The sequence below is a fragment of the Scardinius erythrophthalmus genome (assembly GCF_964197995.2).
Source record: "Scardinius erythrophthalmus genome assembly, chromosome: 15".
In the NCBI taxonomy this organism is placed as follows: Eukaryota; Metazoa; Chordata; class Actinopteri; order Cypriniformes; family Leuciscidae; genus Scardinius; species Scardinius erythrophthalmus.
Window position 1 is genome coordinate 40,581,469 of NC_138235.1, and position 25,688 is coordinate 40,607,156.

The 25,688-nt window shown below is 38.4% G+C and overlaps 1 protein-coding gene across 4 annotated transcripts in view; it reads left to right on the plus strand.

The window, feature by feature from the left end:
• The window catches only part of LOC308703321 (NLR family CARD domain-containing protein 3-like), a 316,889-nt gene that overhangs the window by 31,563 nt on the left and 259,638 nt on the right, over positions 1-25,688 (plus strand). For 3 of the 4 annotated variants that reach the window (XM_081386700.1, XM_081386701.1, XM_081386702.1), the window contains exons 1-8: positions 550-722; positions 1,160-1,256; positions 1,514-1,627; positions 8,449-8,574; positions 8,835-8,930; positions 9,124-10,851; positions 16,677-16,748; positions 17,186-17,359. In XM_081386700.1, the coding sequence (XP_081242826.1) occupies positions 1,207-1,256; positions 1,514-1,627; positions 8,449-8,574; positions 8,835-8,930; positions 9,124-10,851; positions 16,677-16,748; positions 17,186-17,359 (2,360 nt within the window). In that variant the 5' untranslated portion in view covers positions 550-722; positions 1,160-1,206. Of the gene's footprint in view, positions 1-549; positions 723-1,159; positions 1,257-1,513; positions 1,628-8,448; positions 8,575-8,834; positions 8,931-9,123; positions 10,852-16,676; positions 16,749-17,185; positions 17,360-25,688 lie in introns of those variants that run through there. The other variant, XM_081386699.1, reaches the window with a different exon arrangement.

A 25,688-nucleotide genomic window follows, 5' to 3' on the forward strand; every position in this document is an offset into this window, starting at 1 on the left:
CAGGTGGCCTGAACTCCGCCATAAGTAAGCCAGGGGTGGCTGCCGATAGGCTATCACCCCCGTCACTCAACACAAATCACAGGGCGGAATCTAGCCCGCCTTGCCACACTTGCAAAAGCATTTTTAAAAGAAAAAAGTGGCAAGATTGGGTGGTTACTAGGATGTTGGAGCATGAACTTCATAATGACAATTTATTTGTGCACTTGTTTGTTTATTTATTTACAAATAAAGGCCAAGGACACAAAAGTGCCTGTAGTTGGAGAATCACCCACCAATGCATTATCCCTCATGAACTAATATAACGTCTGATGTTTGCATACGTGCATACCAGTATACCATGACCACATTCTTCGTGAATAAACATGATGTCTGATGTTTGTATACATAAATACCAACGTACCATCACGTCACATGCAAATATAGTCAAAGAGTATAGAAGCCCGGGCTTTTTTCATTTCATTGAAATTTCATTGGCTGCTGTGCGTGTTATTGTGCACAAGGTCAAAATCACGGCGTTTCGTTTAAAGACTTTGACCCCGATCGCCTGCCAGTGAAAGTAAGTTTTCGCCATTTTAAGCAGGACAAATGCGAAATACGACACAGAAAAAAACAGAACATCCAAGTGTTTATCAGCCATTATAAAGGGATTTAGGCTAAGTGTAGTTTTATGATATTAAAGCTGGAGGATTTGAGATCCTGTATCTTGTAAAAGTTTGATCAAGGTGAGTGCGTGACTTTCTCATATTAATATGAATCTCTGGAGGACATTTTACGTGATTGTTTGATATGAAATCTTAAATAAAGGTTTTTAATTTTTCACTTCAATGTTTCCTTTGTGTTTCGTGATGTTTGTGATTCTCCAGAAGTTTAGCTTGTGTGTAAACACACATAGGCCAATTCACACAAACGTCAACAAACACTTTTTTTTTTTTTTTTTTTTTAAATCTTATCGGATCAGTGTGTGTCGATGTGGGTCGGGGTTTGTTTTCTTTTTCACCCGAACATAAACGGTCGACTTGTGTGTGTGAAAAGGCCCTGTGAGCTTGAGTTAACGCAGTCACATGATCTTTTTCTCCCACACTCCAGATATTTTCAGCTAAATTATGAAGGTTGTTTAATTTAATCATTTAATTTAGTGTGTGAATGTTTCTTCATTCAGAGTCAGTGGAGGAGATCAAACTCATCAGATTCTCCTGCAGCTTCATCATGGCTGATTCACAAGGATCCAGAGATGGAGATTGTTCTCCAGGATGCAGGTACTTTCAACAAACATTACATTACCATTACCCCCACACCTCCACCCCTCCCCACACCTCCACCCCTCCACACACACAAACACAAACAGATCAAAGACAGTTACAGAAAAAATAAGATTTTTTTGCCGATTTTTTTTTTTTAACTAAAATGAAATATTCAGTAAAAAGATAATTGTTTCCTCAAAGTACTTTTTGATGCAGGATAAATGTATTCACAGTAATCTAAAGGATTAAACTGAATCTGTTCTCTGTTCCAGTTCAGTCCAGCAGAAGAGCTCAAACCCAGAGTCCAGCTGTGTGTCTATGAAGAGTAACCGCTCTATGGAGCCGCCACTAAAGTTTAAGAGTGGAGACAAACGGCCTGATCTCAGGTATATCACTTCTATAAAAGATGTGCTTATAGTACGACACTTTTGAATTAGAATCATAATTTTTCTCAGTCAGTCAGTCTAATACTAGCAATGACATCAAGTAAATGTAAGCTGAGATCTTTTCCACCTTTATATAATGGAGTAGGTGTAAAACTGAGTGGATTTTTTTAACTGCTGGTTCAGGGCCCGTATTTATCAAGCTTCTCAAAGTGTCATTTTAGTCTTAAAGGGTTGTTCACCCAAAAATGAAAATTCTGTCAGTAATTACTCTCCCTCATGTCGTTCCAAACCCGTAAGACTTTTGTTCATCTTCAGAACACAAATGAAGATATTTTTGATGAAACCTGAGAGCTTTCTGTCCCTCCACTGACTGCAACGTCATTGCAACTTTCAAGGCCCAGAAAGGAAGTAAAAACATTGTTAAAGAGCACCTATTATGGCATTTAAAATGTTCCTAATATTGTTTTAGAAGTCCCCAACAACAGTTTTGCATGCATGCAATGACAAAAAAGACTTTAGTTTTCTTATAATATGCATTTATTTTTACCTGTTTTGACCGCGATTCTCAAATGATTCGTTTAGTGAATCACTTTTCAAAACCCCGCCTTTACGTGACGCTAATCTGCGGTGATTGGTCCGATGATGTTAGCAGTGTTTACAGAGATAATACTTATTGTTTAACACGGAGTACAATGATGCTTTTATCAATTTAATTGTGTTATAATAATGATTATAGTCCACTGCTTTGTAGTTTGTAGTAAAACATTTAAAATGAGATAAGGAATTTAATGTTATGTTAGCGAGCATAGCCCAGAGTTCATATTGTAAAAGCACAATCAGTCTTTGTTTGCGTTAGCCCGAGGCATAAACATAACGTTTTTACAAAAAAAAAAAAAAAAATGCAGTTACGAGGTATTACCCTATTCTTTAAGACAACTCCGAAAACAACGACAAACACTTCACATAATCTCAATACAATTGTCATTGAAGACCTAGAAGCTAAACGGTGCTTACACAACAAACCAAATAATTATTAAGCATGCTACATAAAACATAAAAGCAACAATTATTAATAACACTTACAGGTTGTGATACGGAGGAGGAAGCTGATGCAAATACACTTAGAAGAACTGAACCTTTCTTCAATATCAGCCGGCTCGCGAATCCAAGTTTGATTGCATTTAAGTTGGTAAAGCAATCGTCTTCAAAATGGCGCGAACAAAGCACAAGGCTCGGACTATACTTCTGTGGTATAGTTGCATATATGAATTGTAGCCACTTAGTCTTCAAATGCTTCAGAACACAGCATCTCGTCGCCGTGATGTTTTCAAGTTTTCCCTGGCCTTGGAGCGCAATAAGTGGGCGTATCGTATTCAAATAACTTGACAAGTTGACGTCATCTAGTCAGAGAAAAAGCTTCGGTCTTCTAACGATTCATAAAAATGACTCAGAGTCGACTCTTACTTTTGAAAGACAATAACTTTATATACGGTGCACTTTAATATTTCAAACTTTGCAGGATGTTTTTGTTCACTTAGATCTATGTTACACACTACATGAAAAGTAAATTTCAAAATTCCATAATAGGTGCCCTTTAAAATAGTCCATGTGACTCCAGTGGTTGGTTTGATTCGTGGTTCATCATTGGTTGTTCGTTTAATGTTCTTTCTCAAGGTAGAAAAGTCAACAGCTTAAACGATGGCTCTTAGAAAGGCTCTTTTATTTTAGAAAACTGCCAAAAAACCTTAAAAAGCAAAACAAGAGAAAATTATTTTAATGCAAGTAATAAAAAAACTGCACACATCAGCTGTGGAATAAAAGAAAAGAAATGCACGATTAACTAGATTAAGGCATACTCCTGTCTTAATGTAAACCCTAAAGACAAGTTGATGGGTAAATAAATGAATAATAATAAAAAAATAAATCAGGTCTCAACATTAAGCCTTTTCATTTGATTGGGGCGTTGCGGCGTTGCGAAGGTCGTCTGTTATAGGACAACTTAGTTTGAATAAACGAGCAGACACTGATTAGCTACTTGGTCGCCTATTAAACAAATAAAATTAATTAAAAATTAAATAAAATTAAATCCGCAGCCTAAATTGCACGATCACGGTAATGATACATTTGTTATTATTGCAAATGTTTATTGCTAATGTTTATTATTGCAAATGTTTTTCCTTTGTTAAATAAATCGCATAATGATGGCACATAACTATATCATAGTCGTAGCTTTTATTTCTATCTCAAATGATTGGCGGTCGGTCAGGGGGTACTTGGCAAAGAATCAAATACAGTTGGAAACGACGTAGATCACTAATAGCCTAACACAGACTGTTAACAATTGTTTTTAATTAGTATTTAAACATTCTCTATGATAAAAAAATGTTTGTAAAAAATATTTTAATAACACGGTTTTGGCGGTTATAGAGTTCTAATGACGGTGTTCAACTATAACCGTCGGTCTCACGGTTATATACTAACCGTCACACCCCTATGTTGTAAATATAATTTATTCTGAATCAATATTCTCATCACTGTTCAGTCAGCTTTTTGACATATATAAATCGGCATATTTATGATATTTTAACCTTTATAAAGGGCATTTTTCCCTCATGCCTAATCGATTCCCTAATCGCTTATTTCCCTAATCGCTTCCCTAATGCGTCATCTTTCATTTAAAATTCTTAAATTTCATCAATAAATTAAAATAGAATAAGAAGATGCTAAAGGGATGTTACCAATCAAATTAAACTGCATTAAATAATGTAATGAGATTATTTTAAATATTATTTGAATATACAATTAAAAAATTTTTGAAAGACTGATACTTTTAAACACGAAACTAAACCGCCAGTAGGAGGCGGCAGGAGACCGAGTCATTGAGTCATTTACTCAAACGATTCATTCAAACGGCTGATTCATTCAGGGATGAGGCAGTTGTAAATGAATAGGAATTCATTGAATCTTTGACTCAACCGATTTGTTCAAAACACTAAATCATTCAGGAATGAAACACAGTTGAGTTTTTCTTTGAGATGCGCTGTGGTTCTTCTAGGATCTTTTTTTTAAACTATTTTCGCTGCTGAAATAGAGCAAAAAATGTCAATATTGTGTCTAAAATTCAAGTGACTTAATATTAATGACTTATTGAACTGCAATTTGAAATCAGTGTCACATTTTCAATCGTGATGGTATTCAGTGCTCTTGGTCGTATGATGTTGATGTTACTGGACAAGCGTAAATGTCGAGCCTGTAATACATATCAAAACATATTTTAAATATGATGTACTAATTTCATTATAGCACTCATCAGCCTGCAGCTTCCAAGACAATGTTTACTGTAAACAACACAGAGACAGAACAAAATTCACGCGTTTCGTTTAAAGACTTTTGTCCCGATCGCCTTCCATTCGGGCGTTCGCGCTCAGAGAAAGTGCATCATGTCAGAACAGAACGCTAATGAAATGTTTACCCGGCAAAGCTTTAAAGCACGAGCAAATAATGAACTTTTGTGATTGCGAATAAGTGCAGAGTCCTGTGAGTGTAACTCTAGCGCTGCGTTAACATGTGATGTGAGTTTTACAGTATTGGGACTGAGCGCCAGAACTGCAGCTGATAGAATGTGATAATACCATATTTCTTCAAAAGCATATTCTTAAATAAGGAAATCTATTCAGTGATTGGTCCATGCCTATGTCATCATCCAAAATCCCGTTTGTGGCACAGCAAAGTGTTGTGAATCATCTCTAAGACTGACACTTAAGATTTAGTCCTACACTTCACTTAAATTACGACTGAGATGCTTGATAACTAACTTCTAAGCACAGCTTTGAGCCAAGAGTTGTTTTACTCTTAAAGTGTAAGTTGCAGGTTAAATTTTTCACGAAGATAATGCAATGTGTTTATTAAACATAAAGATAAGAACCGCCCACCATTGTTTTTTATACCAAAATGCTGATATAATATGAAAAGTTGGCACTTTTAACAGTGGTTTTAACCGCTCCCGCTCCCTTCCACTAGATGGGCGTGACGTCATAAGAGGAACTCACTAGTAGAGTTACCGTACGCTAGCAGCTATAGATGCCTTACATAACTTCAGAAAAGTTGGTTGTATGTTTTATTTGATAAAAAAATTATGGATAAAATAACTCAATTGTAAACATACTCGTGTGTGCTGACTTCAAGGGGACCGTGATCCTGCCTGAAATGAGAATAAGCTATTCGCAAAACAGACGGGTTCAGGCACGTCAGGTCAGCCGGTCGCAGGTCCAGCTGCTCCACTAAACAAAACGCGTTCACCTCACGGCAGCACACACTCTCCACTGCTGATAGCCCACACAAACACAGTGATGGGGACATCGATCTCTCTTTTTCTTTTCTGACAATAAACATCGCTAATTAAATCGTGAGAAATTGATAACGCGTGGACTGAGGAAGGGTATTACATGACGTTTGAGGCGTCGATGAGACTAGCGATTGATGCCTGTGCAGTGTGTGCATCTCTAACGTTACAGCTCTGATTTGGACTGACTTACTGTAAGTAAATAATGTCTTCAGTCGTTGTCCCTCCTTGCTATTCTACATGACGGCAATATTTTGAAAAGACTTGCTTCCGTTATATTATCCGGGTTAAGTTTGCACCAGGCTAGACTGCTCTAACGTAGCTAACGCTACTCACCAGGACACCTGGCCAACCCTCCACTCATTCTCCTCACACCAAGCATTAATAACTCTTTGAGTGCCATGGGTCACCTCTCTCACGCCTGACCAGTTAAAAATTGTAGGGCTGTGGTCCATAAAGAATTTGATGGTTTCCCACTTCCTCAGTCGTTCTCCAAATAGCCATAATACAGTAGGAATCTAGCGGAGTATGGGTTGCAAGTTCCTCTTGTGACGTCATCACCCAGTAACTGAAAAAACACGCTACCTTCGAAGAAACCCCAATAAATGTTATTTTAACGCATTTTAAGACAGAAATAATTAAATATATACATATAGAGCACTTTAATTTACACATTAATTGGCTGTGGTGGTTAACCTGCAACTTACACTTTAAAGGGCACCTATTATGCCCCTTTTTACAAGATGTAATATTGGTCTTGGGTGTCCCCAGAATGCATTTGTGAAGTTTCAGCACAAAATACCCCACAGTTAATTTATTATAACCATTTGAAAATGTCATTTTTGGGGCCTGTTTTAAAAAGAGCTGTTTTGGCGTGTACCACTTTAAATGTAAATGAACTGCATATCCCCGCCCTGCTGCTGGACCTAGATGATGAAGAGACTCCGGCACAGAATAAACATGAATGAGAATGGACTAAACGTCTCGGAATGGTTATTTGATACATTTATGTACTTACAAAGTTTTAATCGCGTCCCCTTTGCCATTATGGATGTGCAACACACACACACACACACACACACACACACACACACACACACACACACGAACTGTGATAACGTTCGCGCAATTTTTTGAAACTACACACACACACACACACACACACACACACACACACACACTACTGTGATTACGTTTGCTAAGTACAAACGATTTATTTATTTTTTTCTTAAGGGGAGGGAGATAGACGTTTATATTGCCTACTGTCTATGGAGATAGAGCATTTGTAAATGCTGCAAAAAAAAATGCCTACGTGACATAAAACTGTCTGACGTTGTTTGTTGAGACATCCTATGACGACGACAATAAATAGCTTTAGACGCATTTGTTGTTGAACTGGCTGACATCGATATGACTATTTGCTCAAAAATCATAAAATACACTTACTTCTGGAGGTGACGTTGGATCGCGAACTGTAGGCAACGATCCACACTTGAGAATTAACTTTAACCCTCGTTCACTAAACACTCTCTCAGAAAATGATTCTCGTATTTAGGAAGTTTAAGTGGTGCCTTTTCTTCATAAATAAAATCCATCCTCTGCGTTTTCAGTGGCTCTGATGTCAGTGAAGACTAGTATGTCCATTCTTACATCCCACAACAGAACACCTACACTTCTTAGGAGACATTACCGGCTGTCGTTGAAACAATGGAGGATGGTGTACACAGATCACAGAGGGCGGGGTCTATGCCAAAACCAGATGTCAATCAAACACGTCGGTGGGGCTTAGCTCAATTCTACGTCACAGTGAGGGAAATCTAGAACAGGGCGTTCTGAGACAGTGCTTATGATTTATTGAGATAGTAAAAAAACTACTGGGTGGATTTTTATTATTCTAGGGTGGTTTTGCTCACACACTGCCAACACACATTTATGTTCAAACACCATGTAAAAGTGAATTTTGCATAATAGGTCCATTCTTAGCAGTGTTCTTGTGAGTAATTCTCAGAGGCTTGATAAATACGGGTTTAGATTTGTTGAAAGCTTCACGGTGTCTGGTCAGAACAGTGATGTTTCACAGCAAGAGTAGCGTTACTAGAGTACAGTAAGGTGGTTTATCTTTAAAGCTCAGCTAATCATTGGTCTCTTTAGTCGGTTGAGCCTTCGTCCTCCATTGTGCCTTTGAGAAGAGTCATGTGATCATGGTTGATGTTCATCTGAGTTGAATCATTCTATAATTCTATAGTTGATTTAAATTTGTTTGCTTTGAATTCCTAATTCCTAATATTACCGGTTTTCTCAGTCGCTTTGGTACAATTGTTGAATCATGCTTAACATTTTTAAACCAGTGAGTTAATTTCTCAAAATAATTGTAATCAAAGTTTGAAACACAGTGCAAAACAGTTACAGACATTAAATCAAAAGTACACAACATTTATGTGGTCTTTTATAAGTCTGTATTCTTTATATTTTTACTTAGTTTTAAACCCAGTTCAGTCCAGCAGAAGAGCTCAAACCCAGAGTCCAGCTGTGTGTCTATGAAGAGTAACTGGTCTATGGATCTGCCACTAAAGTTTAAGAGTGGAGACAAACGGCCTGATCTCAGGTATATCATTTCTATAAAAGATGTGCTTATTGTATTTTATTTGTATGAAATTGTCATTAATATACAGCAGTTTAATGAGTTACAATCTTGCTGGTTTCGGTCTATTAATGATCATCATTGTGCTCTTGTGTAAAGCTCTATGTGTTGTATTGTTAATACATTCACACACTGTAAAAGCTGTTGGTCTGTTACTCAGTTAATGACACAATTACATCAATATCAGTGTGTCTGATTCTTTACCCTCTTCATTCTGATTTAAGCTCAACTCTTCCATCCAGACCAGTTAAAAACAAAACTGTGTCCAAGCCTGTGATTCAACCACAAGACTTTAATGAAAGCATGTTTCCTGGTTTCAGGTAAAATTCAGGACTTTGTTGTTGTTGTTTAATTTTAGGTGCTGCAATTCACATCTCACATCACTCACACACATGATTAATGATTTACACATTTCAGAAACCGAATGATGTTCTGTGTCCCATAAATAGTTTTGTCATTTATGGCTATTTACTTCTCTGACTTGTGTAATAATGTGGTATTTTAATCTTACAGCCATGACTCTAATCCTGCTGAAGTCCTCAACACATTGAGATCAAATCTGAGACAGAAGTTTGAGTGTTTGTATGAGGGAATATCAAAGCAGGGAAACCCAACACTCCTGAATGAGATCTACACAGAGCTCTACATCACAGAGAGTGGAAGTAGTGGAGAGATCAATAATGAGCATGAGGTGAGACAGATCGAGACACAGTCCAGGAGAGCAGAAACAGAGGACACACCAATCAAATGCAGTGACATCTTTAGACCTTTACCTGGACAAGACAAACCCATCAGAACTGTGCTGACAAAGGGAGTCGCTGGCATTGGGAAAACAGTCTCTGTGCAGAAGCTCATCCTGGACTGGGCTGAAGGGAAAGAGAATCAGGACGTCCAGCTCATATTTCCACTCGCTTTCAGAGAGCTCAACTTGATGAAGGACAAAACACTCAGTCTTTCAGATCTTCTTCATCTCTTTTTCCCCAAAACTAAAGAAATGGACATATCCAGTGATGAGTATAAAGTGTTGTTCATCTTTGATGGTCTGGATGAGTGTCGTCTGTCTCTGAACTTTAAGAGCGATGTGAGGTTGTGTGATATATCTGAATCAGCCTCAGTGGACGAGCTGCTGAAGAACCTCATTGAGGGGAATCTGCTTCCCTCGTCTCTCATCTGGATCACCTCCAGACCAGCAGCAGCGGATCTCGTCCCCTCTGAGTGTGTCCATCGAGTGACAGAGGTACGAGGCTTCAGTGACACACAGAAGCAGGAATACTTCAGGAAGAGAATCAGTGATGAGAGTCTGGCCGACAGGATCATCTCACACCTGAAGTCCTCAAGGAGCCTCTTTATTATGTGCCACATCCCAGTGTTCTGCTGGATCTCAGCCGCTGTTCTAGAGGAGATGTTGAGTGAAGCAGAGAGAGGAGAGATTCCCAAGACTCTCACTCAGATGTACACACACTTCCTGCTCATTCAGACCAACATCAAACATGAGAAGGACTATGAGAAGAAAGTGAAAAATGAAGACATGATTGTCAAACTGGGGAAACTGGCTTATCTGCAGCTTGTGAAAGGCAACCTGATCTTCTATGAGGAAGACCTGAGCGAGTGTGGCATTGATGAGGCAGAAGCATCAGTTTACTCAGGATTGTGCACTCAGATCTTCAGAGAGGAGTTGGGCTTGTGTCAGGGGAAAGTCTTCAGCTTTGTTCATCTGAGCATTCAGGAACATCTAGCAGCTCTATATGTGCATCTCTCCTTTATCAACAATAACATCAATGTGTTTGACCAGATTACCAAACCAACTAATGAAGGCAGAGTTCCCCTATCGGATCTCCATCAGAGAGCTGTGGATGAGGCTTTACACAGTAAAAATGGGCATCTGGACCTTTTCCTTCGTTTCCTTCTGGGTCTGTCAGTGGAGTCTAACCAGAGTCTCTTACAAGAACTGAAGACACAGACAGCAAACAGCTCTCACAGCAATAAGAGAACAGCTGACTATATTAAAGACAAGATCAGTGAGAATCCCTCTCCAGATAAATACATCAATCTGTTTCACTGTCTGAATGAACTGGGTGATCTTTCTCTAGTGAACGAAGCTAAACCTCATACGTCTGGAGGATTACGTGCTGTGAAACTCTCCTCGTCTCAGTGGTCAGCTTTAGTGTTTGTGTTGTTGTCCTCAGAGGAGACACTGCAGAGGTTTGACCTGTACAGATTAATTGGAGCCAGAGATGATTGGTAAGTAACACTGAGTGCAATCATTACAGTCTTAAACATTATGAACAAAGAGAAACTCAGAGATCAGAGGTGTTTAAATCACGGGGCACAGACTGATTTCTGCGATATTGTAGATCATTTGCGTGTGTTCCTCAAACCGTGGCTGTGTCCTAGTAAGACTGCATATCTCGACTGCCACGTCATCAAGCGCCTCTGAAGGCCGTCTCAGTTTGAAGGATGTTTTGAAGACAGACTTCATTTTGTGTCTTTAATTCAGCTCATTTTGAAGGATGCATCAAGTATATCCTTCCTGTTCTTCAATCTCCCACAATCCTTTGCACTCATTCTAATTAATGTAAAAGAACTGATGGAAAACGAGTCGGCACTGAGTTTATCTGAGTTCATTATGAAATGTAAGACACAGATAATGTATTCGGAGATGAAGGCATACATGTTATCTTTTGTTTCTGTGTAAATGAATCACTGAACACTAAACTGACAATAATGTAAGACACTGGGAGACACAGACGGCTGCCATTCACTGTATTGCATTCATAAAAAAGCCAGTTAATATAAAGATATTTAATAGGAAGTATTTTTCCTAAATGAAGTTTTAATATTATTATTATACAAGAGAAGTATTAAGAAAATAAATTAGATTAATGTCTCATCATCATTTTTCTTTATCACCAGTTGCTGGCAAAATGATGGACAATGATTCACATTTTGTGCGCATCATTTCCTGTGACAATAAAACTAAGTAAATTATTAAATGAACAAGTATGTAAATAAACAAGTAACAAGCAAACAAACTCGTGTGCTTAATTTCTACGAATAATTTGCTGATGCAGGTACAGAAAGACTTTTTTCTTGCTCCCCCGCCCAACTTGGGAGTTAAATGTCTCCATGGTGATAACCATAGCAACGGACAGGACAAACAAACCTGATGTGTCATAATAGTGTTGTAGTGTAAATGCAGACTAATAGCCCTGCCACAGCAACACTAACGAGAAGAAGAAGATACTAATCAGTGACGGCTGAATACAAGGCTTCTACAGTTGTAGATATAAAACCACTTTTTCACATGTCCTTTATAAAGCAGTGTTTCATTACAACAATTATTTGAGGGTATTTAGGAAGGTATAATGTAGTGGTCGACCGATTCATCGGTCAGCCGATTAATCGGCCGATTTTTTGCATTTTTTACATAATCGGTATCGGCCAATATCCAAGTGTATCAAGCCGATTATTAGGTGGGCGCATCTGTGGGCAGCCTAGTGTTGTTGTTGTGGACCCAGGGATTAAAGTGAAAAAAATTCTTCTGACTGAAATTTTTTTTTAGGCCAAGTCATATTCCTTTAACTTTTAAATAGTCGAGACCAATAGCGTTTTAAGGGGAGATGTTTTAAACCGCTTTAATATTGCCAGTAGGCGTATTTTAAAAGCTATTTTAATCTATGAAAACCAGGCAGGGAGCATACTAATATAATTATAATTTGCCTATATATATATATATAATATAGGCAAATTATAACACGTTTACACAAAATTTGTTAACACACAAGTAAGTTACTTTTCCCCTTTACTTAACATAAATTGTAAGAATATGACTAATAGTAAAGACTAGTACTAATAAATAAACATTAGGCCTATGCTAAAGCTATTAAATAGCAGTCACAAACTAGTTTTTGTTAATACAATGTTGGTATGAGCCACTACAGTCATTTAAAGATATAAAAAATAACACAAAGAAAAATAGTGGCATTTTGGGGTTAATATGGACACGACAGTTACCATGGTGATTACACAATATTAACAATAACTGTTAATGAAACATGGAAACTGCTCCTGGTGAATAGAATGAGAATCATACCTGCATTACTTTTATTTCATGTAATTTACAACGTAACGGCGTTGCATGCTCGTAGCTTCTTTTGCACTTGATCAGTGAGGCGATACACCGGCACATTTGCGCGTGCAATTGAGTGTGCGCTACGAGAACAGGATAACGGCTGATAGGACAAGAAATTCCGTTTTTCTGAGGTGAAAAACTTTATTTCAGTGTACACTTATGTCACTGCCTGCCTGGTAGTTCCTATTGTGCTGGGTTTTCTGAAGTAGTCATGATTCGCCTCTCATAACATAACATGCTCTAAACACGCACGCAGAGTAGAGGAGGAGGGGCGGGGGGCGCAGGGAGCAAGGATCACAGCGCAAATTTGAACTATATTGATGCGATATGGTCTAATTCCATATCGCATTTAAAAAATATATCGATATATTTTTTATATCGATATATATCGCCCAGCCCTACCTGCATTATAAGTGTGTCACTGAAATATAGTTCTACCTCAGCGCTCAGCTGTAGCCTGACATGCACTTTCCGTGAGCGGTAATTGAAAACCCGGAGTGGATCATGAGCGAAGTGATTACAGAGTGCTTAGAGTGGAGAGAGGAACGTGCTTTTGCTCCACTCCAGGCTTTGATCACATCCCCCTCAGCAGGGTGAATACACCTCGTCTTTCCTTAATTTAAGACCTATTCAAACTAAAATTAAGATATTTATTACACTATTTGAGAAATGAAAGCCTATTTACGGCCTTAAAATTATGAAAAGTGAATTTAAGACTTTAAGGACAGACTGGAACCCTGCAATTGACGGAAATCCGTCGTAGCGACGGAGAACTTTAATCCCTGTGTGGAACTCGTGCTCGACGCACGCTGCGCCTAGAGTCATTCTCCAGTGGAGTGAGCAGACCTCATCCAGTGCTTAAGGAAGAAGCTAAGTTCCTTGGAGAAAACTCCTTTATATTTAATGTTACTGCCAACTTAGAGAAAAAACATGAATAGGCGACATGACGTTCGGCTACTTTGAAATTGATAGCGTAGTTGAGGTTGCATTATCACAGTAAGTAAGTAAGAATTTACAGACAGTGAATCTGAGACTTTTATTTGTTCTGTTTGTGTGTCTTATATTTGAGAGGGTTGTCACTCAATGCAGAGAAATAAGTAATAAAAAAAGAGACCAACTATAGGCTAGTGAAGGACTGGCTTTGCTTTGCTTTGCTAGCGTCGTCGTTGCAAGGGTTGGGTAGCTAACGTTACAGACAGACCCATTGCTAATATGGCAATGGTGTCTTAACGACCGTTATCTACCGGACCGAATAACAACGCGGATTTCTGTGCTTCATTTCGGTGCTACTGTTATGCCTGTGCTTCTCTTGGATGCTTTGAAAACGGACGTTAGAATAACAGAAACATCGCTTCGCTGCACGTGACGCTAGTCAGAAGTTAACTTTAGCATACCGTTAGCTAGTAGCTGGATTAAACACGGTTAAAATGCTGGCCAAACAGTGTAATGTGTGACTGTATTTCACTGTAGATTAGGGGTGGACCGGTACATGTAAGTTATTCGTATTGAACCGAATCGGTACAGGCGTCACGGTTCGGTGTATAAATTTCCACGGAGAATACACGCTATAAAAATAAATAAAACTCGTGTGCAAAGTAATGCAGAACTACTGTTAGATATGCGGGTTCTTTAGGGACACCTAAATCTGTAGCCCCGCCTTAGCTCAGGCTGCGATGTAAAGATTGCAATGCTGGAATATGTTGTGTGTATGTGTGTGTGTGAGAGAGAGAGAGGCGCGTGGGCGCGATCGAAAAGTCGCGTGTGTTTAAAGCAGAGATGGGGACTCGAGTTTGAGACTCGGACTCGAGTGCGACTTAAGTCGCACACACAGTGACTTCAGACTCGACTCGGACTCGAGCTGCGGGACTCGTAAACAATGTTTATTTTTAGGAAACGTCTGATGAGCTCGCTGTTATTCCCCTCCCTCCGTTACCTATAACCTGCCTACGTAACACGTGAAGTACTATCTGCTGTGCGCAGCCACACATGAGAGGACAACAAACATGTCGACTGCACCGGCCGCTGGCTGCTGTGCCATTCATCGTAAGCTTTGGGTTTTAAAACTTCAACAGAGCTGCCAACTGTCACGCATGCATTCACCGTGAGACTCACGCGATTGACACTTCACACGCTCTCACACGCCACACATCCATTTTCTCACGCACAGAAAAGAGGAGAAGCAAAAACTCGCGAAGCAAAGAGGACACGGAGACTGACAGACTAGACAGAGTAGGTTACTTACTCAGGTTACTTACTTCATTGCTCAGCTCTCAAATTCTGTCAATTCTATTACGAAATTCAAACAATAAATACCGTTTTGGCGCTTGTAAATGTGACGTGACAGATCCCTAACGGCACGTGAACCGACCCTTTCTACTAGCTAATAGTAAATAAACACAAACACTGTTGAAAGATACAGTACAACTTACCGAAATGTATATTCCATCCTCATACATAATATCGATCAATCAGTGTTTTTCATCCACGGAAAGGGATGAAATAAAACAGCTGGAGAACAATGTCACATAACATTTACCTCAGAAAAGCCATTTAATGACCATAATATGGTCTATAGCACGTTATTGGCTAGAAAAAAAAAGCTATAGAGAGTATTTTGCTAAATATGTGTACTATATTAGGTATTTATTATATTTTTACTTGACGTATTTTATTTTACTTTTACTAAAGTTGTTATTATAATAAATAAAAAAACGCATTATATTTAATTTGAGTTATTTTTAACCTTAAGTAATACTACCAGCTGATACCAGCTGTTTTCATTAGGTGAGTTTTTTTTTTCTTGAGAAAAATTAACACCTATATTGTGTACCTAATATTTATCCAAATATTATATCAAATCACAAAAATTTAACTGAATTGAAATCGTGAAATTTGTGTCAAGCAATAATAACAAAACGTAGCTTACCAGAAATTGTACCATGTTAACATTCTAACATGTTGCCACTAAACCTAATAAAATTCAGTTTTAGTCATGTTGCAATAGCCTGTTTACACTGATTATATACCAAAATCAAAGCTGGTACTGTATGCTAATAAATAAAGGAGTCATAATAACATATTACATGCTTTGAATTTCTTAGCTATGTAGTGTTCTAAGCAGCCTGGATGGGTCGCTGTACATGATGCAACATTATTATAACGACAAGAGACTTGAGACTTGACTTGGACTCTAGCTCAGAGACTTGAGACTTGACTTGGACTCTAGCTCAGAGACTTGAGACTTGACTTGGACTCTAGCTCAGAGACTTGAGACTTGACTTGGACTCTAGCTCAAAGACTTGAGACTTGACTTGGACTCTAGCTCAAAGACTTGAGACTTGACTTGGACTCTAGCTCAGAGACTTGTGAGCATCTCTGGTTTAAAGTCACAAAGTGTTTACTTATATTTGTGTGTGCGCGCGTGCGCGTGTGTGTGTGAGGCGAACAGTGGAAACATAAAAACATACTCCGTCATTTTGTTTATCAGGACATCATTCAAACTGCAAAATGTTTGTTACTGTTAATTAAAATGTTAAGGAAAACAAATATATTAATCCTAAATGTAGCAAATTAATTTTCAATTCATTCAGGTACAATTACCAAACATATCTCAAGGTCTTTTTGTAGATTGGTAAAGTGCTCAATAAATGTTTTTGTTGAGAAATTTTGTCTATCTTAAGTAATTATTTGTGTTACATTTTATCTTTCAAATAGTGGTTAAAAACAAGCGCATAATCTGCCAAAATAAATCGGCAGCATTTATCGGCCATCCCTTAGACCAGACCCGGATTTCAAAAGATCGGCATCGGCCTGAAAAAAACCATATCGGTCGAACTCTAGTATAATGTATTATTTACTTATGATATGAATTATTATTATTATTATTAGCATTAATAATTAACTTTAACTTTAAATATTTTTTTTTTTCAATTAGTGCCACACAGAACACTGCAGATGAAGTTCTCCAGAAGCTGATGCCTGTGGTTACAGCAACTAGATGCGCTGAGTAAGTAACACTGAGAACAAGCATCGCTGTTAAAACATTATAACAGTTCTTACTTAAACATTATAAATTAATGGTTTAACAAAAAATATGAGTCACACTTCAGCTCTTACCTATCTGACCTGATTGTGATCACCTTAACCATTTTTTATGATAAATGTGTGAGAAATTTATATTCAAATATATGCATTTGTAATGTATGCATATAAACATTTATATTTAATGTATGTAATGTATTCAATGTATTCCATTTGATCAGTTTCATATAATCTTTCTCCCTCACATAGTAGACATAATCTCTTACAATAACAGTTAAATTTACTGATATATTGAATTCATTGTTTAAAAAAGAGATATTGCTCAAATTATAAACAATCAAGAAAAGCAAAGATTTCTGTTTTGATCTGAGAGAGTGAAGAGTGTGTCATTGTTCTCTAAAGGTTGCAGAGGTGTGGTGTGACAGATGAAGGTTGTGCTGCTCTGGCTTCAGCTCTGAGATCAAACCCCTCACACCTGAGAGATCTGAGTCTGTCTGGGAATAAACTAGGAGACTCAGGAGTGAAGCTGATTTCTGCCGGACTGGCGAATCCTCACTGTAAACTGGAGACACTGTGGTAAGATCATACGTTACTCTCACATGAAACTGTCACTAGGGGCGTTTCCATTACAGATTTGCGCAAAACTTTTGTGTTTTTTTCTTCTTCTAAATGTCGACAAAAAGCTGTTGCGAAATGACAGCGTTTCCATTAACCGATGTTAGGCGACTAAAACTTCATTTTTTCCTCTCGTGATCAGTAAAATCATTCCAAAAATCATGTTAACGGACGTTGGTAGGATTATGTATATCCCAGCCACTGCACTGGCCATTATTATTAATGGAAGGAGATGTGTGTGTGTTTCCAAGCATTAATTCAATTCAATTCAAATTTATTTGTATAGCGCTTTTCACAATACATATTGTTTCAAAGCAGCTTTACAGAAAGTGCATTTCAGAAATGTACATAGAGAAATACAGTTAGTTAATCATGTATTGATTTAGGGCATAAACATATCGCCAGCGTCGAGTCGTCTCTTCACAGGCGCCGAGTCATCTCTGCACGGGTGTTGGAGAATCTGTAGTTTCCATGAGAGGCTGGATACAAACTGGAGCTGACGATCTGTATTTACCTCGGGACTAGCGTCCCGAGATAACAACAGAAAAGCATATGTGAAATAATTAGCGTAGCTGCTGTTCGCAATATTAATGCATTCAATCTGATTCAACTGTAGTATAAAAGGTAAGTATTATGTGAATGCTTGGCTAAAGAGATGCGTCTTTAATCTAGTTTTAAACTGGGACAGCGAGTCTGAGCCTCGAACAATATCAGGAAGGCCATTCCAGAGTTTAGGAGCTAAATGTGAAAACGCCCTCCCTCCTTTAGTGGACTTAGATATCCTAGGAATGACCAAAAGCCTCGAATTTAGTGATCTTAAAGAGCGCGATGGATTATAGGGCGATAGAAGATCCGTTAAATACACGGGAGCTAAACCATTTAGGGCTTTTATAAGTCAGTAGCAATACTTTGTAATTGATACGGAACTTTATAGGTAACCAATGTAGAGACGACAGAATTGGTGTTATATGATCGTATTTTCTTGATCTAGTAAGAACTCTAGCGGCTGCATTTTGGACTAACTGTAGCTTGTTTATTGAGGATGCAGGACAACCGGCTAGTAATGCATTACAGTAATCTAGTCTCGAGGTCATGAATGCATGAACTAACTTTTCTGCGTCAGAAACAAATAGCATGTTACGTAGCTTAGCAATGTTTCTAAGGTGGAAAAAGGCTGTTCTTGTAACATATGAAATATGATTTTCAAAAGACAAGTTGCGGTCTAATATAACACCCAGGTCTTTTACTGTAGAGGATGAAGTAACAGGACACCCTTCTAAATTAAAGTTGTATTGTAAGAGATTTTGTGGGCAGTTTTTTGGACTAATAAGTAATACCTCCGTTTTATCTGAATTTAATAGCAGAAAATTACATGTCATCCAGTATTTTATATCTTTAACACACTCTGTTAATTTAGATAATTTATTGTTTTCATCTGGTCGTGATGAAATATATAATTGAGTGTCATCAGCATAACAGTGGAAATTAATTCCATGTTTTCTTATAATATTACCAAGTGGCAGCATATATATTGAGAATAGCAGAGGGCCTAACACAGATCCTTGCGGTACACCGTAGTTTACTGACGTTATCTTCAATTTTTCCCCATTTACGCAGACAAAATGGTAACGGTCTGATAAGTACGATCTAAACCAGTTTAATGCCTGTCCCTGAACACCAGTGTAGTTTTGTAGTCGGTCTAAGAGTATTTTGTGATCTATAGTGTCGAACGCAGCACTAAGATCGAGTAAAATTAGTATTGAGATAAAGCCTTGGTCAGAAGCTATAAGTAAATCATTTGTAATTTTAACGAGCGCAGTTTCTGTGCTATTATGCGGTCTGAATCCTGACTGAAATTTTTCATAGATATCATTTTCTTGCAAGAAAGAGCACAGTTGAGCGGACACCACTTTTTCTAGAATTTTAGACATAAATGGAAGATTTGAAATGGGTCTGTAATTTGCTAGATTATTATGATCTAATTGTGGTTTCTTAATCAGAGGTTTTATAACTGCCAACTTGAATATTCTTGGAACATGACCTAAGGATAAAGACGAGTTAATAATATTGAGAAGAGGCTCTTCCACTACAGGTAACACTTGTTTCAGTAGTTTAGTTGGTATTGGATCTAATAAACACGTTGTTGGTTTAGATGCAATAAGTTTATTTAGCTCTTCCATTCCTATAGTTGCAAAGCGCTGTAATTGTTCTTGCGGGGTGATAATTGAGGCTGAATCATAAGACACCATTAAAGATTGTACATTTACAATTGTGTTTCTGATGCTTTCTATTTTCTCAGTGAAGAAATTCATGAAATCATTACTACTACACTGTAACGGAATATTTTGCTCCGGTAACGTCTGTTTATTTGTTAGTCTAGCGACGGTGTTAAAAATAAAAACCTAGGATTATTTTGGTTATTTTCTATTAGTTTGCGGAGATGCTCAGCCCTGGCTGCTTTTAGGGCCTTTTTATAACGTGACATACTGTCTTTCCATGCGATTCTAAAGACCTCTAAATTAGTTTGTTTCCATTTACGCTCTAAATTACGAGTTTCTCTCTTTAGAACATGCGTAGCACTGTTGTACCATGGTGCTTTCGTTTTCTCTCTAACCTTTTTTAATCTAATTGGTGCAACAATGTCTAATGTACTAGAGAAAATGGTGCTCATAGTGCTAGTCATTTCCTCTAGTTCATCTGTTTGTTTGGGTTCACTGAGCAGCTGAGATAGATCAGGTAAGCTATTTGAGAAATTATCTATAGTTGTTGGAAGGATTGTTCTGCCTGGTCGATAACGTGGCGCAACATGACAAATTTCAGCGGTGCGTAATATGCAAGTGACCATGTAATGGTCAGTGACTTCATCACTTTGCGGTATAATATCTATATCGGTTGGATTGGTTCCATGTGATATAATTAAATCTAGCGTATGATTAAAACGATGAGTGGGACCAGTTACGTTTTGCTTGACCCCAAAGGAGTTTAATAAATCTGTAAATGCAGCCCCTAACGCATCATTTGAATTATCTACGTGTATGTTAAAATCTCCAACAATTAATGCTTTATCGACATTGACCAAAAGATCTGAGAGAAAGTCTGCAAACTCTTTTAGGAAATCAGCGTAAGGCCCAGGCGGTCTATATACAGTAGCCAAGGCTAGAGATAATAGGGATTTCTTTCTTACATCTAAGAGAGTAACATTTAGCACTAGTACTTCAAACGAATTAAACCTGTGACCTGTTTTCTGAGTAACAGTAAGAATATCTTTATAGATTATAGCAACACCACCGCCACGACCAATCAGACGGGGCTCATGCTTATAACAGTATCCAGGAGGTGTAGACTCATTAAGACCGAAATAATCATTTGGTTTAAGCCAGGTTTCAGTAAGGCAAAGTACATCGAAACTATTATCTGTGACCATTTCATTTACAATAACTGCCTTAGGTGTAAGCGATCTGATGTTTAAAAGACCTAGCTTTATAAATTGTTTTTGTTCACTAATATTGAGATTTTCTGGTTTAATCACAATTAGATTTTTCCTAGATCCTGCAGTAGAATTATTATTTGATCTCACTAAACGAGGAATAGACAGTTTCAATATAATGTTCTACATTGGTACTTATATCAATTAAGTTTGGACAGCAAAGAGTGTGATTTGGACTTTGACTTACTAGTCATATGGTGTGTAGTGTCTTGGAGATGTTGTCCGACAGAAGAGCCGCTCCGATTCTGCTGGGGTGAAGGCCATCAGCACGGAAGAGCCTAGGTCGCTCCCAGAAAAGATTCCAATTATTTACAAAGAGCAGTCTCTGCTCATTACACCATGACATTAACCATTCATTTAGAGCAAATAATCTACTGAACCTTTCGTGTCCTAGTCGGTAGGTGGGAAGCGGTCCAGACACGATGATCGTTGTTTCAGGCGATGTTCTGTGTACCGTCTCGATCAGGCTCCTGTAGTCCTTCTTCAAAACCTCCATCTGCCGCAACCTGATGTCGTTCGTTCCCGCGTGCAGCACGACAGCTCCGACGGGCTCGTCACCATTCAGAATCCCGGGAACCTGTGCAGCGACATCGAGAACACGAGCACCAGGAAAGCAGTGAGTGCGCACCTTACCTTTACCTATGGAAGCATGGACATGCCGGACGATGGAACTGCCGATGATCACAGCGTCGCGTTCCGTCTCGCGTAGAGGGGAGAAGCGGTTCCGGGTGGAGATCTCGAAGGCCGGGAGGGGCGGAGAGGTCCTAGCTCTGGTCCTGGCCCGCGTCTTCCGCTGTGGAATCACCCAGGGTCCATGTTGTTGTGTCGGTGCCGGAGTGAATGAAACCAGGGATGATCGCATCCTGGGCAGAGAAACACACGGAGTAGACGAGGTCGGAGTCAAAAGGTTACTAACCACTGACTTGTGAGCATCGGCGCGTGATGTTTCAAGCGCGAATCGTCGATCTCGTAGCTCGGCCTGTCTCTCTAGTAGGTCGCGGATCTGCTTCTCCACGGATTCCAGCTCTAACTGCACAGAATGCAGCTCGAAGGTGTCCTCACCTGCACTCAAAGGTAACGTTAGACACACATCCGTTATATTCGCCATTATAGCAGATGTGCTATAATGGCGAATTATAGCTTTCAGTGATACGGGTGTAAATAAGTCGATCGATGGGCGCGACCACGCGTGTAATGCTAGCGGGCTAAGGCTAGTAGCGGAAATTCGAAAGGTTGGATATATGTAGCGATATCCGAGCAATCCGATTGTTTTTTAAGGAGAATAGTATTCCAGATATGTTCACACGCTATAAAAATGAAAAAGTTCGTTTGTAAAAGAGTGTAAAGAAGAAAAACGAGGTTTCTGAATTAATTCGACGGAGCTCCAAAAACAACAACGCACTCAGTCGCGACGCATGCGCAGGAATGGCCTGCGCAGGAATTAATGGTGAGGAACGACCCTTATTATACGTGTGAGCGGCACATATGAGGAGTTTCTGGGTGTTTCTCCCTCAGTTCTGCTTCAAGGTCTTGATTGTGGCATTTATTTGAGGTTTAGAATCCATTATTCCTGTAATTCTTTTGCCTTATATGAATTTAATAAAGAACTCTGTCTCGTATTCGGTCCAAACACACTGCGTCGTCTACGTCAGGTGACTGTAAATGCGCAAAAACTGTTTCCATTGCAGTTTTGCAAAATATTTCTTTTTTGAATGGCCTGAAAAACCTCCTCATGTGAGCGTAAAAACTTTTTTTCCATAAATGGGAGTTTTTGCGAAATTGACGTGTTTCCATTGGGCGTATTTTCAATTAGCATTTTCATTTTGAAGGGTAATGGAAACGCGGCTACTGTGAATTCATAAAGTATAATCAAAATGGAATCAAATGCAGGGAAATAACTACTATTTCATTAATTACAAGCAAAGCTATTAAAACAACAGGATCAAATTCAGCAAATTATTTTTACGTCTGTTCATATGATGTAAGAGAATTCATATTTGTAAAGCGTTTGCTCTGTTTATCAAAACGACTCCATCTACACCTGGGGCCTGTTTCAGAAAGGAGGTTTTGAGTATGTTAACCCTGAAATGAGGGAAACTCTGAGTTTTCTGTTTCAGAATGGGAGGTATGTTAAACCTGAGAAAGCAGAGTAAGTCAAGCCCGTTTCAGAAAGAGAGGTAACTTATACTCAGAGTCAGTTACCATGGTAACTTACTCTGTGAACCTAACCTGGTCGGGAGCAGGTTTTCTTCAGTAAACCCAGAGTTTCTTTCGGTCTCCTCCCCTTTTTTAAAGAGGAAGTGGTGTGTAAACACCTCATTCATTCTTTCAGTACATTTTTATTAATAAAATTAATCTTTTATTAATAAATAAAATATTGCTATTTTTTTTTTTTAATAAGATGAAGTCTATATAACTCCTTAACTGGCAACTGAAAACACAGTAGTAGATTAGAGTTACATAATGTAGTTCCAAACAAATTCTACAGAATTAAACTGTGGCATTTACTGGAAATCACTGAAATGTGTTCATCTGTGCAACAGAAGTTGATGGACCGTCCTTTCTGCTGTTCTTCCGCACTCTGGGGGTGGAGGGAGAGATAAGAATACCCGTTTATACTTAGATTTAAACTTAGATTCTATAGGCTACTCCACATAAAAATGTAGATTGTTTGATGTGTAGACACATAATGTTAACATTACCTCTGTAGGCCTCTCTGTGGCAGCAGAAACTCTTTATCCCCGTGTGATGAGCATTTGGTTGAGTACACTTTATAACAATATTTGTCATAATTTCTGGTGTATTGAGTAGGCGACTTACAACTGCCTGGGGTTCTGTTGGGACAGGAGGCTCCAAAAGACAGATATTACCATCAGAATCTATTGGGACCAACAAAAATCCTAACCCAAAGTAAAATAAATGGAAATATCAAAAATAGCCTATATAAAAAATAACACATATGTAAACCTCTTACATTTTATGAAGGCCCTTGAATCTTTGGGACTGGCTCTGAAGTCCGTCCTGGAATTCCCTCAGCCGTAAAATTTGACAAAATTATGTTTTTATATTTAAATTTCAGCTGCTGCCATGTTCTTTTAATGCCTGCAGGATTGCACCTACATGAAAATTAAAATTAGGTTGAATAACATACTGTTCTTCCAGTTTCACCTCTGATATTATAACAGTTGGGCAAGTTACTTGTATTACTAACTACAAATGACATCTTCAACAGTGTAATTAGATTAATGTAATAATGACTATCTTTAGAAATTATTGGTCTACTTATTACTAATTACTAAATCCCATGTCAACCTTAAACACTTGAACAATACAAGGAGAGACAAGAAACAGCACTTTTAATACTTTCAAATAAACAATATACAATTGCATGAATTATTCTTGAATTGACCAAAGTGTGTAGAGGGAGAAGGTTAAATTAAAAATATAACTTTTAAAAATGTATGTTAAATAGGCTATACAGAATTGTTCTATAGTCTAATACAATTACATCAGATTTAACTTTAAATTACAGAAGAATTAAGAGTAATCCCTTTAATTAAATTACAGTATTTAGATTACTTTGTAATTAATTACACCCATCACTGTATAACAGTAATTAAAATGTGAAGAAATATGAAGACCTCTTTTTGTCTGGCGCTGTTGCCATGGTGACTCATAATATCTGTGCTCCATTGATAATGGCTTTTTATAGTTGTGGTGCACGCGCTAAACTCAGAGTCAGTCAACTCAGAGTTGATTGAACTAACTCATTTCAGCTGTTCTGAAACCAAAAACTCAGAGTTTCCCATCTCAGGGTAAGTCAACTCAGAGTTCAAGTTTTAACTCAGAGTTGATTGAACCTCCTTATTGAAACAGGCCCCTGGTCACATAAATGTGTTTTTGCAAAGCGGATTTAAATCCGATCTTCAATTCCCGCGCTATATGCAGATTTAATGGAGGGCACGTCACCGAAAGCAACAGATATGAGCTGCATTTTATTGATCATCAGCTAAAATCTCTAAATCAAAGACCGCAATAAGAGTGAGCAGCAACAGCCCTGGAAGATCATTTCATTTCTTTACTTTTAATGATGATGATTGTGTGTTAAGCGTCTGCGACTTACTTTCACTTTGATTTGCGATAGTTTGAACGCTGTCTTGATGAACAGATGCTCAGCTGCTCGTCTGCGGTGATGCGTGTTGCAGTAGCGGCGTCATATCTGGCTATAATATGACATATAGCCTATCACACGCTCTCACACGCTTATTTTTTAGCATTTTTGGGAGAAGTAAAATTTCCATATGTGGTTTCAACAACCAGATGCATTTACACTTGTCCAGTTTGGTCTGAAATGCGGCCCAGACCTCCTCCTGAAGGGGTTTGAGCGATCGGATTCAAATCCGTCTCGAATGCGTTTCGGAGGGCATTTACACCTGGTCTTTTCACAGAAAACGCATGAAGTGGCCAGGTGTAAACAGCCCCTAAATCATCCACCATCAAAAATCGTGATATCGCATAAGCACAAGTATAAAACGACTGTTATCATGTCTGAAAACAAACACAAGTAACGGAGTTTACAAAACTGTATCGCACGCGTGCTACAGTGGGACATTTATTCATCGCACAGACCAATCTTTGTGTAGATATATGTCGCACTGTACAGCCCTGTACAGGACCCTTTTAATGAGCGTTTGGTGTAGGTCTACTAGGCATAGAGATATCTGAACATCTTTGCCAAGCGCAAACCAGTACAGAAGTAGCCTAATCAATAATTAAAGTGCAAGCTGAGAAACTGAAGTGGAT